The sequence below is a fragment of the Telmatherina bonti genome (assembly GCF_933228915.1).
Source record: "Telmatherina bonti genome assembly, chromosome: 19".
NCBI classification, from domain to species: Eukaryota; Metazoa; Chordata; class Actinopteri; order Atheriniformes; family Telmatherinidae; genus Telmatherina; species Telmatherina bonti.
Window position 1 is genome coordinate 32619447 of NC_136617.1, and position 17837 is coordinate 32637283.

At 43.2% G+C, this 17837-nt stretch overlaps 1 protein-coding gene across 1 annotated transcript in view; it reads right to left on the reverse strand.

Moving 5' to 3' along the window:
• Positions 1 to 277: 277 nt before the first annotated feature.
• The window catches only part of col28a1a (collagen, type XXVIII, alpha 1a), a gene marked incomplete at both ends in the record, with an annotated part of 45336 nt that continues 27776 nt past the window's right edge, over positions 278 to 17837 (reverse strand). Inside the window, 21 exons of the mRNA XM_079258783.1 lie at positions 278 to 450; positions 2365 to 2638; positions 3926 to 3945; positions 4044 to 4598; positions 4756 to 4792; positions 4864 to 4899; positions 6382 to 6462; positions 6549 to 6617; positions 6744 to 6812; positions 6997 to 7065; positions 7163 to 7231; positions 7313 to 7381; positions 7526 to 7594; positions 9853 to 9921; positions 11656 to 11727; positions 12023 to 12091; positions 13661 to 13732; positions 13842 to 13910; positions 17107 to 17175; positions 17271 to 17339; positions 17438 to 17506. Coding sequence (XP_079114909.1) covers positions 278 to 450; positions 2365 to 2638; positions 3926 to 3945; positions 4044 to 4598; positions 4756 to 4792; positions 4864 to 4899; positions 6382 to 6462; positions 6549 to 6617; positions 6744 to 6812; positions 6997 to 7065; positions 7163 to 7231; positions 7313 to 7381; positions 7526 to 7594; positions 9853 to 9921; positions 11656 to 11727; positions 12023 to 12091; positions 13661 to 13732; positions 13842 to 13910; positions 17107 to 17175; positions 17271 to 17339; positions 17438 to 17506 — 2148 coding nt within the window. The remainder of the gene's footprint in view (positions 451 to 2364; positions 2639 to 3925; positions 3946 to 4043; positions 4599 to 4755; positions 4793 to 4863; positions 4900 to 6381; positions 6463 to 6548; positions 6618 to 6743; positions 6813 to 6996; positions 7066 to 7162; positions 7232 to 7312; positions 7382 to 7525; positions 7595 to 9852; positions 9922 to 11655; positions 11728 to 12022; positions 12092 to 13660; positions 13733 to 13841; positions 13911 to 17106; positions 17176 to 17270; positions 17340 to 17437; positions 17507 to 17837) is intronic.

The following is a 17837-nucleotide window of genomic DNA, read 5'->3' on the forward strand; positions in this document are numbered from 1 at the left end:
AGAAAGTGGAACAGAAATGATTTGCATTGGGGGGTGGTGGGGTGGTGTGGGTGAGTCTTTGCAGAGGCACCTTTTCGTTCTAAGTCACCTGCAGTGTGAATGTAGTCCTACAGACCGCTTAAAGGTCTATAGTCTCCTTCACCTGCAGACGTACACAGAGCATGGCTGCAACAGCGGCTGGCCTGGGCTCCGGTCAGAAAGTAAAACCTGAGTCGCTTCTGTTCATCAGCGGGACTGATGGAGCCGGTTCACTCTGCACGTCTCTCCAAACAGTCTGTTACGTGTAGATGCAAGTTTTCCTGCAGGTGGGTTCAGTCTCAAAGTTGTTTGCGTTGCCCTCACAGCCTCCGTACCAGAACTGGGCACAGGCGTTGGCTTCGGGGTCGTAGTACCACCTGACTGTGTACTGCCGACAGGGACCCGGGTCCAGAGGCTGGCTGCACCCCTCATCTGAAACGAGAAGGACGTGAGAAATGTTTTTAACTTGTACTGATGAATGATCATCCCTGATCAGAGGTGATTACTGTGACACTGCTGGAGCGAGTTAGTCATAGACAGCAGAAACTGCTCACTGGAACATAACCAGCTGTGAGACCTTGGTTTTCTAGTTTGTAGATAAACCTAAATGGATCTATTTAAAGCTTACAAATGCCCCAAATTCCCTTTACAAAGACCCAACGAATGATAATTTACTGAGTGAATTGAGAGATTTGAAAGGAGGATTACCGCATGATGGAAATGTTCCATCACATGTTCCTGTATGTTAGAAAAAGTAAAAAAAAAAAAAAAAAAAAAAAAAAAAAAAAAACACAGAATAACTTAAATACCCGGTCCTAAAAAATGTCACACACTACGTTAAAGGTTGATTTTTTTTTTTAGCTCTGAATACAGAGGCATGCTGTGGCATCTATAAGCTTCTGCAGTGGCACAAAATTTACATCCATCCAGAGTTGCTTTCATTTTTCTCAGATTTTGTAACGATGATCCAAGAGTCGGATCTCCAGCACATCCCAAATGGGGTTCAGGACTGGACTGTGGGGTGTGAAAAAGATGTCTCCTGTTCCCTGAACCACTCTTTCATAATCTGAGCTCCATCAATCTTGGAATAAGGCTGCCACCAGGGAAGGTGGAATAACCTGCTGTTTCAGTATATTCACGTAATCAGCTGGCCTCATTCTTTGGACACATGATGTTGGTAAACCTGGACCTAAACCTAGACCTGAACCAACTGCAGCAACCCCTACTCACTGGGAGTACACTTGGTGAAGTACTTTGAAAAGTTACCTTGGTTAATCGAACAAAAGTGATGAGTGTTAGAGCAGCATTAATGCTGCTCTGTTTGATGGAGAAGGAAAACAACCAGATTCAACTAAAAGCCAAACTGAGTTTTTATTTTAGTTTTTCTACATAATGATGCAGCCGGTTCCAGAACTACTGGATTCTCTGGTGAAAAATACAAACAGCTGTAAAATATAAATACTGTTTTATGTTAACATAGTGGAACAAGTGGAAGAAACTGCACGTGGAGATTAAACTTTTACCAAATGTAGATATTTAAATCCAGATTAAAAGCTTTTTTGTCTCAGGCACAAGACAGAGGTGATTTCTTATTTCTAACTTGCAGATAATACTTGACAGACTGTATATTTCCATATTGGTTCAGTAATCAGGGATTTTTTCAGGGATAAATCAATGCTGATACCAGTGTCAGGTATCGACCCGACAATGTGTGTGTTCCTGTATTCAGTATTCATATTATACTGATACTACAGAACCCGGTCCAATCTGAAAAAAAACTAGGGCTGTGAAAAAATAAACATAATACAAACAAATGAACCTGTGGAACTAATGTGCTCATATTTTTATCGTGGCCCTGCGATGGACCGGCAACCCCTCCAGGTGTACCTGCCTCTCGCCTAAGCATTACTGGGGAAGGCTCCAGCCTCTCCCTGATCTTTAAATGGACTAAGCAACATAAAAAACTAAATATTTTTCATGCATTAACACAAACAACAGAGTTATACTTATACTGTATTAAAATTCATATTTTGCCACATCTTGGTGAGTGAAGCTGATTTCAGGCATGTAGATGAACCAAGTTCAACCAAAACCACTTCTTTATACTAAGAATCTGACTGTTTTCAAGCCTTACAGGATGTGAATGAATATATTCATGATCTTTGCTCTGGGTTATTCATATTTACTCCACCCATCCATCCATTTCAGTCCGTTTATCCAGGTTCGGATCGCGGGGGCTGTTGAAATGCAGAGTTGTGCTGAGATTTGCTCCCGGATGGTGCAAGGCATCCCACTGAAAGGAGTTTTGGTTTGTTGTGTCAGACTGTTGATGTTCTGCATGTTTACCTGACACCGGTGAATCTGTCAGCGATGGAGGAGTAGAGCTTAAGGGAGGCGGAGAACTCTCCGACTCGTGCAGCCGGTTACTCGGACTCTGTGGCCCCACCACGGAGGTCAGCCCGGGGCCCTGCTTCCCCCTGCCGTCAGGAGACTGGAAGCTGAAGCCTGGCACCTTGTTCCAGGGCTCCAGCAATGATTCAGTATCAATCCGGTTCTCATCAGGCTGTCCTGACTCAGGGAAGTCCGGCTGGACTATAACTGTCTCCACCGGGTACTCAAGCTGGGAAGTATGGGAGGAAACCAAATACAACACATCATACAGTACATTCAGAGTTTACAAGCAGTTTAGTCCACAGGTTTTACATTTCTGAGTGTCAGATAAAAAATTTATTTTTTTATATGTGATGAATTATGTTGTCTATTGTATTACTAATACAATAAGAGCTTTATTACTTGTGTTTTTTCCTCTTCGGGGACTTTCGTAGAGACGCTACCAGGATGCAGTTCCTCAGATGGAAAGATAAACTTTGGCAGGAAGGGTATTGTGCTATCTGGATCACAAATCTGCTTCAGTATGTTACCTTCCAGATCTAAAGCAAAGAATTAGATGTGGCAGGTAGTTAAATGTGTAATTAACCAATCAGATGTATACAGACTTGACATGTTTTTAAAAATTTCAGTAATTTGTTCTCAGCTACCAGTACAGGTTGTAAACTAGGTATGTTGGTCTGACAAAGATTTCCTTTGTCAGTCCATTAGCGCCAATATTCATCTTATAAAATTCTCTTTTCCATTCTCAATGCACTCTTATTCATTCCTGTTACTACATATCTGCACTAGCTATGCTACATATCAATACTCTAGCAAATGTAAGATTAGGACAGCCAGATGACAGCCAACACACCTGGATATCTATGAGCACTGCTGATAATGCTAACAGTGACAGAGTAAAGCTAACCAAACCATTGTTAGCCGTGGTGTCTTGAGGTTCTAAAGTAGAACTGAAGACAGAACCTTCAGTTATCAGAACATCTCTGGAACCAGCTTCTGGCTTGGCTTCAGGAAGCGGAACCAGATCCCAGTCTGGCTTCAGGAAGCGGAACCAGATCCCAGTCTGGCTTCAGGAAGCGGAACCAGATCCCAGTCTGGCTTCAGGAAGCAGACCTTCTCTATCTTTCAGATCTAGACTTGGACCTAGTCAGGTTTGGCTAGGTGACCTTGAGCCTTCCATATAATCCTGCTGCTATAGGCTGAGGCTGCTGGGAGACCGTCCCCATGGTGCCCTGGGAGACCGTCCCCATGGTGCCCTGGGAGACCGTCCCCATGGTGCCCTGGGAGACCGTCCCCATGGTGCCCTGGGAGACGTCCCATGGTGCTCTGGGAGACGTCCCATGGTGGACTGCACCCTTCTCTGCTCTCTTTACTTCCCATCTAAGTTAATGTTAATTTTTTTGTGTAAAACAGTTAGGTTGAGGTGTTACTTATGATAACTAAAGTTGACTAGAGTTAACTAAAGATAACTAGAGTTGTCCTGGACCAGAGATTTATGATCCAAACATATTCTGACTGAGAACTCATGAGAAGTTTCTGTGGTGCAGGAATACCAGAGGTTTGAGGGGTTAACAGCATGTTGGAGAGGCAATCAATTTTCTCCTAAATAAGTCAGTTTTAGTCTTTTCACTTACTTGGTAACATTCTGAAGTCATCAATAAGGTAGACGTAGTCTTCATCAGGATCAGAGGCGATGATCTTCATCTCAGCCTGGAACTCGTCGTACAGAGGGTCGGTCTTGTTCAGAACTCCAATAGCAAACATCTCAATACCTTCAGCGTGGGCCTCCCTAGCTGTTTCTTCAAACTTCATGACATCACGTTGGTCTGCCTGCCCGTCCGTTAAAATCACCGCAACCTTCCTCACGCCGGGTCGAGAGGCCTGGAATAACTGATTTGCTCGATGGATGGCGCTGCCTGTGAAGGTGCCCTCTCCCAGATAGGGCATTCTTCTGATGGCAGCCTTGATGTCGTCCTGGCTGGGTTGCTGCTGCAGACTGACCACCACCATGTGCACGTGGCTGTAAAGCACCACTCCGATCCGACTGGCTTCCCGGCTCACCGTCACCTGGTCAATAACTGCGTTCACAAAGTCCTTGACTACTTCAAAGTTTTCTGGGCCCACGCTCTCAGAGCTGTCGATGACAAACACCAGCTCCAGAGGGCTGCTGCTGCACTTCAGACCACATCCTGGCCACCAAACACAAAAGGTAAATAAGATGAATGAAGCTGATTTAAAACAAGGAGTCTTGCAAAATATTTGTGTGTCATCTTTAGGCAGCTGTTATTGTGCTGTGCTAAACTATTCTAAAGTATTGAGGAATAAACTAATAAACATGTTATTTACCACATATTTCTTTTATGATTCTGATGATGTCTTCTCTCTGTAGAAGAAACAGAGGGTGAGAAAAACAAGGTCTTTTCTTCATGAATAATTGGTTTGTCAGTAACTTACCGTCAGTCCTGGTTCTCCCTTTTGTCCGAGTTTTCCCTGACAAAGAAGACAAAAACTATGCTTAGTTGCAAAGTTTAAGACAGTTTATTCTCATGTTAAGAAAAGTCTTCTTGGAACTCGTCTTTTTCATTAATTTGTTAAATTCTGCTTCAGAAAACAGAAACAAAAAAACAGAAACACGTGGTAGCAAGTTGACAATGAACGAAGGTGGAAATGCAAATGAAACCAGCACATTGTGGGATTAACTCAGGTTGATGCGTCATTGCTGAAAGTGTTGGGAATCTTCCTGGCAGAAAGTTTTCTCAATGGAACTTTTTTATGATCGGACTGTGGCTGAATTGGACATATTGGTAAACATCAGATCGATATTTATTAAACAAATATATCTTATCGTGATCAAACTGGTGATTTACAGTCCTCGTTTGTCCTGAGGAAATAAATGTACAGGAAGTCAGTATTAGAGTGTTTGGTGGTTTAAATCTTTGGTTTAACAATACTTCTTGCCAATATGTCTGACACTGTTGAAAGTCTGTTTGCTTCCCTTTTAAGTGGAAGCACATTTGTGGGAAAAACATTTGTGGGAGGAGGAACAGCTCAGTGCTCAACCAGCCAAAGGAATGAGTCTCCATGCAGAGAGATTCAGAAACCAGAGGTGATCCCACATTCTTTGCTTTTCCTGATTAACTTTCCTGATTGACAGTTTCTTCCGTCTCTTGCACCGACTTTATTATTTGGTCTGTTTTTAAAGGGGCTTAGCTACCCATCAGTTGATGCAGAAAATGAAGCGACACCAAGGGAAATTGTGGGGGCAGTAATGTTGTATAGCTGACACACAGCCAGCGACAGGAATAAACCAGAAAAGAAGAAGAGGAACAGGAAGAAGATGATGTAGAAACCACAAATAAAATCATCTGAAGAAGTAGAGAACAGGAAAAGAGTTTGGGGTTTAATTTTTTTTCTTCTGCTGTAAACATCTTTATCGTGCTGCATTTTTGCTACCAACTGGCGTCAAAACGCCCAGGTCAACCCAGCACTGCCCACTAATGGATGAACTAACTTTAGAACTATGGTAGCATAAAAGAAGCAAGGAAGTAGTAAGACGTTTGAGACATTTGAAGAATTGAACCTGACATTGTCATTTTTGGACATAAGGGAGCATTAATGGTCCTTAAAGGAAATCGCCATGCATAGAAGCGGCGATGAGGGCTGAGCCCACATTGTTTTTCCTGATTAACTTCTTTAAAAAAAACAGTAACTTGTTCATAACTGATTACTGCAAATGTAGTTTTACTGTCACAATCCTAAACAAAAGAACAATGGCGTGTTGATTTCCAGCCATCTATGACTGTGGCTGTCACATCCTGATACTGTTTTAGCTTCAGCCGCTACTGATAAAGACTCAAAAGTAAATCCCCTTTTTAAATTATTGCTCTAGAACAAACTGAACTGTCACACTGAAAGCACCAACACTTTTAAGAAGATAATTAATCTACAGTACAATGGAAGAAGTTGCATTACCATTGGTCCAGGTGAGCCAGGGACTCCAAAGTCCCCCTGGTCTCCCTTCCTTCCTCGGTCTCCGGGAATTCCTCGATCGCCCTGTGAATTTGTGAAAACCAGTAACTCAGCGCAGGATGTGACATGTCATGCAATCATTACCAAATGCAGCATCTGAATCAGTGTACCTTCTCTCCAGGAAGACCATCCCCTGGCTTCCCTCTGGGACCCATTGGCCCCCGAAACCCAGGCTCTCCCTGGGAATAAAGTTAAATGATTTGTAAGAGGACTCAGAATGGACTGATTTAATGTAACATGATCATGAAGGCAACAAGGTCCAGCACAACTGAGCTGTCTTGGCTGTAAAGATTTCCCCTGCTTACCTTTGGTCCTGGGATGCCCTCGCCTGGAGGCCCAGACATGCCATGTGGACCAGGCTGCCCTGTAGCCCCCTAGAAATACAATACATTAACTCAACTGGGGAGATACTGTATGACTAATCCAGTATTTCTCAGTTCCAGTCCTCAGGACACCCTTACCAATTCAGGTGTGTTACAGTAGGGTTGTCTATAGGATCAGAATTGAGAAACAACTCAAATGGCAATCGATACTGTTCCCTTCATTGTGAAAACTGACCTTTGGTCCAAAAAGTCCGATTCCAGGAGGACCTGGTGGTCCTGGGACACCTGGTAAACCTCTGTCGCCCTGACAGAAAAACAGTCAAATACACTCACCATACTGTCATTCATTATATTTCATCCTGTTAAAACACTAGCCAACAATCAGTGGAACACATCCTCACCTTTACTCCAGGTAGTCCTTTACCATCTGGTCCCATTTCTCCTTGAGCTCCCGGCAAGCCGGGCAGACCCTGGTGATCAAGACAAGATGATGAAGAGCTTCATACCATGTGGACACCTGTAATTCACTGGGCTGAGTCTGTTTTTACTACCTGAGGTCCTGGCAAGCCCTCGCCCTTTAGCCCTGGTGGTCCTACAGGCCCAATATTTCCTTTGTTTCCCTAAAGAGCGAATAAGAATGAAAAAAAAAAAAGTGTTTTGATGTGTGTTGTCTTAACTGTCTTGTAATTTAATTGTTACTCTGCTTTTGTATTCATTTGTGTCCACAATGAACATATTTTATGTCCAGTCTGTGATTGTACTACCTTAGGCCCAATGATTCCTAAACCAGGTTCTCCAACAGGCCCAGATGGTCCAGTAGGCCCAGGATCTCCCTGTCAGTGGGCAAACCAGCCATTAATGTTCCTATTTTGCAAAAGTACATGATGTAGGCACAAGACAGTGCTGTTTTCTGACCAATCCCAATACCAGATGAATGAGGCTGATTGTGTCAGGAAGGACATGTGACGTAAAATCTATATCCAACCAAATATGTGAATTAGTTTAATATCTTCCTTAACAGATCTGTCATCTGTTGGATGAGTTAACAATGACCTCCATTGATGATGTGTCAAAGATAGGAAGAAGGTGAGTCTGTAAGCAGAGAGGAAAGGCAACGGAAAGTAAAAGTCTAGGACTGGGAGCTGGGACTTTTAGAGAAGTGAGTTAGTTGGCTTATATGCAGAGGAGAACGGTGGAGACACTCTGTGTCCCGGAGGCCAAGAAGAAAGCTTGCAAGTCTAGAAGTCTTAGAGCAGAATTTCAGCTGTTCTATCATGATGTTGATGAGAAGAGCAATTTGGTGGGAGTTGTCTAGAAGGAGGAGTTTGATTGGATGAACAGTGTCAGCATGATGAGTCAATATGCTCTTCTAGAAGAGGCAGGGACAGTGGAAGAAGCTGAAATAATAGATCTGAAGTAGATTGTAGTATACAGGATGACTTTGGTGGTGAGGAAGATGAAGATCAGGGGCTTCTAGATGACTTTACTACCACTGCTGATGTGATCAGGAAGACAGGTAGGAGAGGACTCAGCGGGACATCTGGAAGGATGGATAAATAAGGATACTTGGTGGTGGAATGAGTGGAAAGAAAGAGAAAGAGGTTAGCTAAGAAAAAGAGGGAGTAAAGAAAGTAGACAGGAATATAGGAAGATGCGGATGAAGGTAAATGTGGAGGTGACAAAGGCCAAAGAAAGGATATACAATGACTTGTATGCTTGGCTCAACTGCGAGGAAGGAGAGCGTGATCTGACTGGCGAAGCAGAAAGATGGAGATGCAGCAGGTTAGGATGATCGAGGGTAGAGGGGATATTGTAAGGATAGAAAGAGAACAACCGACTGCTATCTGAATAGAAAAATAACGGTGAACATCCTACGGCCTTTACAGTGACACAAAGCTAACAATCATCAGGAGCACCAAGAAGAAAAAAACAAACTGACAAAGAAACATGTAACTCAACTAAAGGGAGCCCAAAGTCCCCCAGACCCGAGGTATAGGACCTGCACAACGCCCAAGAAGTCCCCCAAGGTGGCCACCCAGTGTAGGGCAGCACCCAACTACTACTCCTTCCCCCCAATCCTTCCACATACACCCACCCCCTCCTTCAACCTACCTCCTCCCCACCATCACCCCTCCCATCTAGAAGCAAGAGTCACGCCAACACTCACTTTCACACTTCCACATAACCTTTATTCCTCCCACCATGCCTCATAGGAGACTCATCTGGTGGGGTAGAGGAGCATCCACCTTCCTTCACCCCCCCCCCCCCCCCCCCCCCCAAGCAGCGCCCAGGAGACAGGGGTTGTGGAAGGAGTACTTTAAAAAGTTGATGAATGAAGAAGATGAGAGAAAAGGAAGAGTAGAAGAGGTGACCAACATGGACCATGAAAGATTGGTGGCATTGAAGTGAGGAAGATTTTAAAGAGGAAGAAGACAAGCAGCTGATCCTGATCATATAGCTGTGGAGGTACAGACGTTTTTAGAAGAGGTACAGCAGAGTTTCTGACTAGGCTGTTACACCACAACTAAATTCATGCCCCTGTTACAAACAAAAAGGTGCGTCCTTTTCAAACATTGTACAACACATGCTTCATATTTTCAGTTTAAAATAGAATTAGTTCAAAAGTCTTTTCTACTGATTATGGTAGAATGGTTGATTTATTCCAACACCTGAAACAGAAACATGCTGCCGAGTGGGAGAAATGGCTGCTGTCAGCTGAGCACACACTCATTTTAAGAAACCATAAGTTAAAATGGAGCCAGACAACTTAACCATAAATCTTTAGGATGGATAGAACCACACCTCTAGGATGTTTTTGGAGCCACAGAGCCACAACCTGAGCACATCTGGGAGCGCTAACAGATGCACAATCACATTAGCATTCGCTGTTGGAACTCAGCTGTGCATTGAACCGGAGGGAGGTAAGAGATGAGATGAATGCATAAGAACTGCAGTTTAACGCGACTAAAAACAGGCTGACAGGACGTTCAGCGTCACACTCGACTGTTCATTTTTATTTAGGTACAGAGTGGCGCTGAGAGATTTTTGTGGTTTATATTAGTATCTAAACAGTAGTGTAAAGATGACTGACCTTTGATCCTGGAAAGCCACGACCAGCTGGTCCCGGGAGGCCGATCATTCCTGGACTCCCAGGTTCCCCCTGAGTTGGTAAAATGTCAAAGATGAAGATTGTTGTTCACAACATGAAAACACAATAATGCCATTAAACATCTTGTGCTGGAAAAACACAAAGCTTCTGTTAGAAAAGATTCATAAACACGCAGGCGAGCAGTAAACAGGGGACATGAATGATTGATCAGGTGAGTTGGTGAGACCATGGGACCTTAATGAGTCTGAACCTGTGAATGTTCCTCGAACTTAAGCTGAAACACTCCCGCAGCTTTTAGAACCACAGAAACCTTTCAGATGATGTAGGCGGTACATCTCAAAGAACCAAAAAAAAAAAAAAAAAAAAAAAAGTCCAGTTAAGTTGAAAAACGAGCTCTTAGGATTATCATGACCTGGAAGAATCTACACCAGGTTCCCCAGTCCTGGACCCCACTGGCCTGTAAATTACCTGTTAAAGTTTGAGTCAGGTGTGTTGCAGCAGGTAAGCATCTAGAGCCTTGTTTCCACCAACAGGGCAGGACGCATTTTTTTGTGTCCACAACTTAAAACTGGGAAGGGTGAACATCCAACCCAACCTGTCTTGTTTATTTGGCATCCTTCTGTTGAGGTACCAATCTAACCGATGCGACCCAAACAGCTGGAGCCTGACACATCGAGATCCTTTGACTGGCTGGGAAAAAATATATATAAATTCATTTGCGATCAGGATAAAAACAAAGCAGGATACAGAAAACATGCTTCTACGTGGCTCAGACATCTATCGCAATCCGCCTGATACTTCGCCTCTCAGGTAAGGTAGCAACACAAGTTAATCATCCTCACCCACACCTTTACGGTCCTGTCTCGACCCGTACACATTGGTGGAAACAAGGCTTAAAAAAGTGGTCCATAAGGTCCAGGACAGGAGATCCTCCATCTACATCAATTTATTCATAACCAATATTTTGAACCAAGATTTTAGGAAATAATTTTTGTTCTTAAAATGTGACTACTGACATACTTGGTACAGAGTTGTAATGATTTGTGGGAGAAAGTTGCAAATACACCAACCGCCCATTTTGTCAGCTCCACCTGTTCACCTCATTAAAACAAATATCTGATCTGCCAATCACATGGCAGCAACTCCACACCTTTAGTCATGTAGCCATAGTGACGACAACTTGCAGAAGTTCACACTGAGTTGAGTGTTAAGCAGAAAGGGGATCTAAGTGACTATGAATGTGGGAACTTGAACCACCATGCGTGTTAAAAGCATAGACTAAAAAGATGGACGGAGCCTCCTTGACGTCACCTGTAGGTTTCTGATGGTTTCCATCTTTACTGGAAATGAACTGGTCACGACCCCCGTGTCACGTCCGGGGACACGTAAATGAGAAAAAAGTGTTTCCATTGCACCTTTGCGATATATTTCTGTCAAACCACCTGAAAAACCACCTCATGAGAGCAGACAAACTTCTTAGCAATATTTTAGACTTTCTTCAAAACGTAGATGTGTCCATTAGCATGTTTTTATTGCGATATTTAGTTTTCGCACAAAATCGATGCATAATGGGAACGCAGCCATAGTTAAGCATTTACAGTTGAGGTCACTGTGCTCCTTTGCATCACTTCCAGCAGCAGGATGAAACCGCTTCAGCGACATTTTGATTCAGACTGGCTGTAAAACTCCAGTCAGCCTCTGTTTTATTCTTAAACTCGAATACGGACATTAAATCTGGACATTCTGAGTCGTAACATGTTATCACCTGTCCTGTGTTCAACATACCTTAGCTCCAGGTGGTCCAACTGGACCTGAAGGACCTGAAAATCCCCTCGGGCCTCGGTCTCCTCTGTCGCCCTGTTGGAAGCCACATACATATGACTGGCATGTTGGCACATTACTGTCACATTTCTGCTCTGACAGGCAAATAAAACAGCAGCTATCTTTGTGCAAACATCAGGATCAATACAGGTGAGTCAACAGGCACCTAAACCGCCATAAACTCTGTGAGCATCTATGATTTTATGCGTAAGGTGTGCAGCTCTTAAAACTGGAATCTTCCAGCTGAACATAAAACGATCAGGATGCCCTCTGAAGGAGTGTTTATATAAAAGGCTGGACAGCAGCTGTTCAGTGGGGGAGTGATGATTACCTTTTCTCCAGGTATGCCTCTCCCCGGTGCTCCCTCTGGGCCTCTCAGACCTGGCAACCCCATCTCGCCCTGGTTTAAACAAATGCATGCACAGCAGCAGCCTAAGGTCATTTCAGGTCAAATAAACCAAATGAAAAATGAAAAATCTCAGAATGAAACATCAATAAAACAATGTGATGTGGATGTCAGGGATCTGGGTTGTTTTCTATGAGGTATTTTTCCACCAGAGGGTGCCAGAGGATCCTTTTCTGGAGGATGATTCCAGCACATCTGTGGACGATTTGTGATCAACTCCCCAGCACTACATCTGGAGCTGACAGCCAGTCCGTCGTTTGAGCGTCGAGCCTTGTGGTAAAGCCTAAGCCTTCCAGTGTTTCCTTGTGTACTCTTGCATTCTTGTGAAACATTAAGAATCCTTGTTTTTTCCAGAAGCCAACATCTTGGATTTCTCTGAGCTTCCTGTGATTTCTCCCTGCGGTAGTCATCTCCAGCAATCATTTCTACAATAACCACCAACTTGGAAACTTCTTTCACTGGCAGTCCTCCGGATCTGGTAATTATCTTGGTGCAGCCTGTCCGCCCTCCAACGGAAAAACCCTCACTGGCTCCTATCAACACCAGTCTTCCCGGGTCACCTGACACCTCCCAGATTCTCTACAACTCCAAACAAGTAGGAAAATCATCACATCCCAAGATGTTTTTTTCATCATTCCACCACTCCTATATCTATCATTACAGAAACCAGCCTTCAGATCTCCTGGAACTGCACCCCTTCATTCTTCAATAAAAACTTTTTCTAATTCTCCAGGATTGCTTGGTGTGGTTTTTTTTTTTTTTTTTTTCCCGCATGTGGGTCAAACATCTTCACAACACGACAGTCAGTTTTTAATCTATTATTCTAATGTCAGTCATCAAGGCAGAACAGCTGCAGTTATCTGGAACCTGCTCTGTTGGCTGTTTCTTTGGGGAAACCTTGTTTTTAGGATTCCTGATACACATCTTATTGAGAGGATTTATGTCGCAAAGTTAAACGTGAGGTTTTGACAGTGTTATGGCAGCGCTGGCTGCACATTTCATTTTCCATCAGATGGCTTCCAATGTCCAGAAGATAAATCAGAGCTGGAGCATTAACTTTGCTAAGGAGGTTTTCCTTCTTGGATCTGATTCTGATGGCGGTTTTTCATTCTGGTTCTAATGGAGATTTTTCTTTCTGGTTTTCTTTCCTGGTTCTGGTTAAGGTAGCTTCAGCTCGATTTGTTTTAACTGGACTAAAATGAACTGGACTAGACTGAAATGTGACTGTAAAAGTTACCTGAGAAGAGGTGTTTTCCGTTGGTTACGTATAAATACAGCTGAGTTGAATAGAAATTTTTTCAGTGGTTGTTGTGTCCTCTCTGTTCTGGTTTATTTTGTCTCACCTTGTTTCCCGTTTGCCTGGTTTCTGTTTTCACTTGCTAGTTCTTTGTTTCTAGCTCCTCTCCGTTGTCTCTTAATTAAAAATACAATTACAGCATTTCTCCAGCCTCCTGCCACTCCATTCTACACTTGGGTCCACATCTTCACAATTCCACAACAGAATTAATGGATGATATTTGAGCACCTTTAGATCCAACAGAATTCCAGGACCTGCAGACTCACCTTGGTCCCGACACTTCCATCTTCACCTGGAATGCCAGGTATCCCAGCAGCCCCCTCAGGTCCTGGCTCACCCTGGAAAAATGACTCATTTATCAACTCATAGTGCGAGCTTCAGCCTTTTCATTCTTATTGGTCATTTTTCTGAACGTGTCTTTACTCAGGCAGGTTCTGGCTCCCCTACCTTTGATCCTGGTACACCAATGCCCCTCTCTCCCTGAGGTCCACTCTCTCCAGGAAAGCCTTGTTCACCCTGGACAGAAGCACAAATCACAGTAAAAATTCCAGTGGAAGACAAACTGGAAAAAAAAAAAAAAAAAAAAGCTGTTTTGGTCTAAAGACTGCTTGAACAAAAAGCTTTAAACATGGTCAACATGACTTGGTGTAAACGTTTCTGTGTAAGTCCTCTGACCCGTCAGGACCAGATGTCGCAGTAGCGGGACATAATTATCCATTTTCTAACTGTCCTTTCCGAGTAGCTACACACCACTGGAAAGCTTGAGATGTGAATGACGTGTGCCAGGATTACTCATCCTGGTCCTACAGGATCTGGCAGGAATGGAAAACCCTGATGAGTTCCATTCCAGAAAGAGCTTTTTTCAGAACAGTCACAAATGGGTTGGATCTCTGAAGCCACTCCAGCGGCACATGATACTGGAACAAACAGTCCAGTTCCATCAGCAGGCGTCCAAGAAAACATGAATTTCATCCATAAAAACCCATTTTAGGTGAACACTGCAGTATTTTAAGGGGTTAAATCAACGGTTAGGTTAGTGGCTGACTGGTTCAGATGGTAGAGCGGATGTCCAGTGGCTGGAAGTTTGGTGGTTTGAATCCGTCTCCCCTACTTATCTGCTGTTGTGTCCTTGGGCAAGACATTTCTCCTCTGATTGTTGCTGTGGTAGTGTTGCTATGGGTGACAGTGGCTCAGGTGGCAGAGCTGATCATCCAGCGATCAGAAGGCTGGCGGTATGAATCTGTTGTGCCCTTCACCTCCAGTGGTGGCATCGCTGGTGTATGAAGCGATGGTGTGAGTGTTTTGGTGGCAGTCGAAGAGGCTGTTGTCCCAACTGGCAGCTGTCAGTCTGCCAGGACAGCTGTGGCTACACATGTAGCGTACCATCACAAAGACTGAGTGCAGAGGGATGAATAACTGATCGAATGTAAGCACGTCCACAATTAGGTGCAGCATAAATCTAAACCATTAAAAGTACTGACATTGTTGCTGAGACACAAACATATTCCAGTGTTCCCCAATCCAGGTCCTCATGGCCCCCCGCCCTGCTTTTTTTTTTTTTTAAATAGATAATCCTACTTTAAAACACCTGAATGAAATAAGGGCTTGTTAACCAGGTGTGTTGGAAAAGGAACATGTCTAAAACATGCAGGGCAGGAGGTCCTGAAGACCTGGACTGAGAAACACTGACATATTCTGCTTAGAGGAGAGTAGCAGGTGACGTGGCACTGTGTCTGTGCGCCCCTGATATCGAAGTGTTAGCTGTCAGTTTTCATCCATAGAATTTGTTTAGCGCTTATTTTCTAATTTTTATTTTCTATTAAACTAAATATAAGGCTGAACCTTCTATTAAGTTTCCAAAACATTACAGAGTGGAAATCATGTATCCTACATATACAGCAGGACCCCTCAATTCAGTGTCAGGTGTGTTGGAGCAGGGATACATTTAAAACCTGCTGGCCGTCATAGGGCCAAACCAACCAACCCTGTGGCCAACATGGAACAAATCCACCTCAGACCTTAGGGGTCTGACATCAGTTGTACGTTTGTTAAGTGTTTTTCACATGAAGCAACCTGAACGTCATCACTCGCCATGTTGACATGGATGCGGGTATTTGGATTAAAATGAACAAGCTTCATGTAAACACATCAATGAGAAGATTCAGATCCGGTCACAACAATTTGGATTACAATTTCATTCCGACCAGGAAAGGCCGGATATGCCAGGGTCAGCGTGCATAAAAGGACATTTCCTGAGTGTTGGGTAGAAATTATCCTTACTATGCAAGCCAGTTATGTCAGCTGTACGTTAACGTTACATAATCCTGAGCTTTTATTAGTGTTGCACTGTTAGCTTAAGGTTTTCTAAAAGTGAAACGACTAAAAAGTTACAGCTAGTGGAAGGCAGGGTGAGACCAAAATAAATACGAAGCTGCATGCAATGATGTTTGTATGCAATGAAAATCAGTTTCTTCTTCTGCTGCTGTTTCAGGAAGTCAGATAATCATCAACTTATTTATTCTGTCTTAATGTGATGCATGAAAACACTGATCATGCCCAGAGTAATGTTTTTACATCAGTGCAATCAGTACATGTAGAACAATGTGTACTACTAAGAGTTCAGAATGAATCCAGCTGCATAAATGTTGCGCATGTAAACATGATTTGTGTAAAAAAAAAAAAAAAAAAAAAAAAAAAAAGAAAAAGACTTGGCAGGATTATTTGAAGGATTTCTCAACAAATGTCCATTCAGATATTTAAAGAAAGCATCATGTAAATGCCTCATCTTAGCTGATCAGCATCCATCTCATTTATCCCATCAGTGGTTTAAACCTTTCCAACTGGATCAGGACGAAAACATAAGCATGTCTACAGTCAGATCTCCTATCTTAGCTCTCCATCACATCACGTAAAGTCAGATTTCTTTCTGTAGCATATTCAACAGCAGCCTCGTTTGACTGAGGAACCAACAGACTGTATAAAAGATGGGCGGAGCCTCCATGACGTCACCCATAGGTTTCTGAAGAGCTAACGTCACGCATGTCGTTTCTCTTGGAAAATACAAAAATGGTCAAAGGGGTGGAGCTGAGAGGGGGGCTGTGAGCGTGGGGGTGGATAATTGAAATCAAGTGAACTCCAAACTGTCTGTAGCTAAGAGCTAACTGAGCTAACAGAGCTAACCAGCTAACGGAGGTAAGCGGGCTAAAGCTAAGTCACGCTGTTAACCAGCCAAAAAAACACGGCTCTTCTACAGTCTTCTTTCTTGAAGCAGTATATCGGGTACCTGTCAATCAAAAGGTCACACCCCTAAATATGCCAAATTTTGATAAAATTACAGAAAGGAACAGTTTCCCCCAATTCACCCCCGCCTCCAATGTTGTCATGAAGGTAAACCTGACCTATTGAACCTAAAATGGACTTTTGTACCAGGCTGCAAACATGTTTATTTCTTCTGTGAAACTGATCTTTTTAACATGGGAGTCTATGGGAACTTGCTCTGTTTTGGAGCCCCCAGTGGATGAGGGGGGGAAATGCAGCTTTTGGTACTTCTCCATTGGCTTCAATTTTAACTGCTGGACATTGTTGCTTGGAAGAACCATAAAATCCATGTAGATCACACATTAAGCAACAGATATTGATAAAAACAAGATATTCTGCTTTCTCTACAAACAAAGGTCATAGGTTCATCTTTCTTCAAAACTTTGTTACTGACCTTTGGTCCAGCAATACCCGTTCCTGGTGGTCCTCTCGGACCAGAAGGGCCAATAGGACCTTGGTCCCCCTAAAGCCATGAGGGGAATTTTATTTTTTTTTAAATGTAGTCACACAACCGTGGAATAAACATTTAACAAGGTCTCCACTGAATAAAGGCCTTGCCTTTTCTCCTTGAATACCGGCTCCTGGAAATCCCACCAAACCTGGCAACCCGGGAGCACCGACATTGCCCTGTTTGTCAGATTGATAAGAGGGGAAGTATATCATCCTTTACAGCATCACAGCTTTATGATACATGTGTTTGAGCTTCTAGCAACGGTCATTCATACCTTATCACCTCTGAGTCCCAGTCCTGGAGGTCCACGGCTCCCCTTCGGGCCATCATACCCTCTCTCACCCTGTTAGAGGAGCATGGTGAAATACAGTGAGATTTGACTCAAATCAAATTGACTCAAAGAGCCAAAACATTAAAAACATTGTCTCTTTATTAGAACCTAGAATTTATGCATACATCACTTGTGCAAGCTCATAACTTTCAAAAGCGACCAGAAGGGTTTATCTATATTGTATTTTCGCACTCAATGAAGAAAAGAAAATTATTAGAGATTGCCAGAGGATTTTCTAACCCACTCAAGAAGCTTCGAAACATCTTTAATCGTATTTTTGCTCTTTTTTTTTTTTAACATCAACAGACTAAAAATCAGTTTCTGTTCCTCTGATGTGGACCGA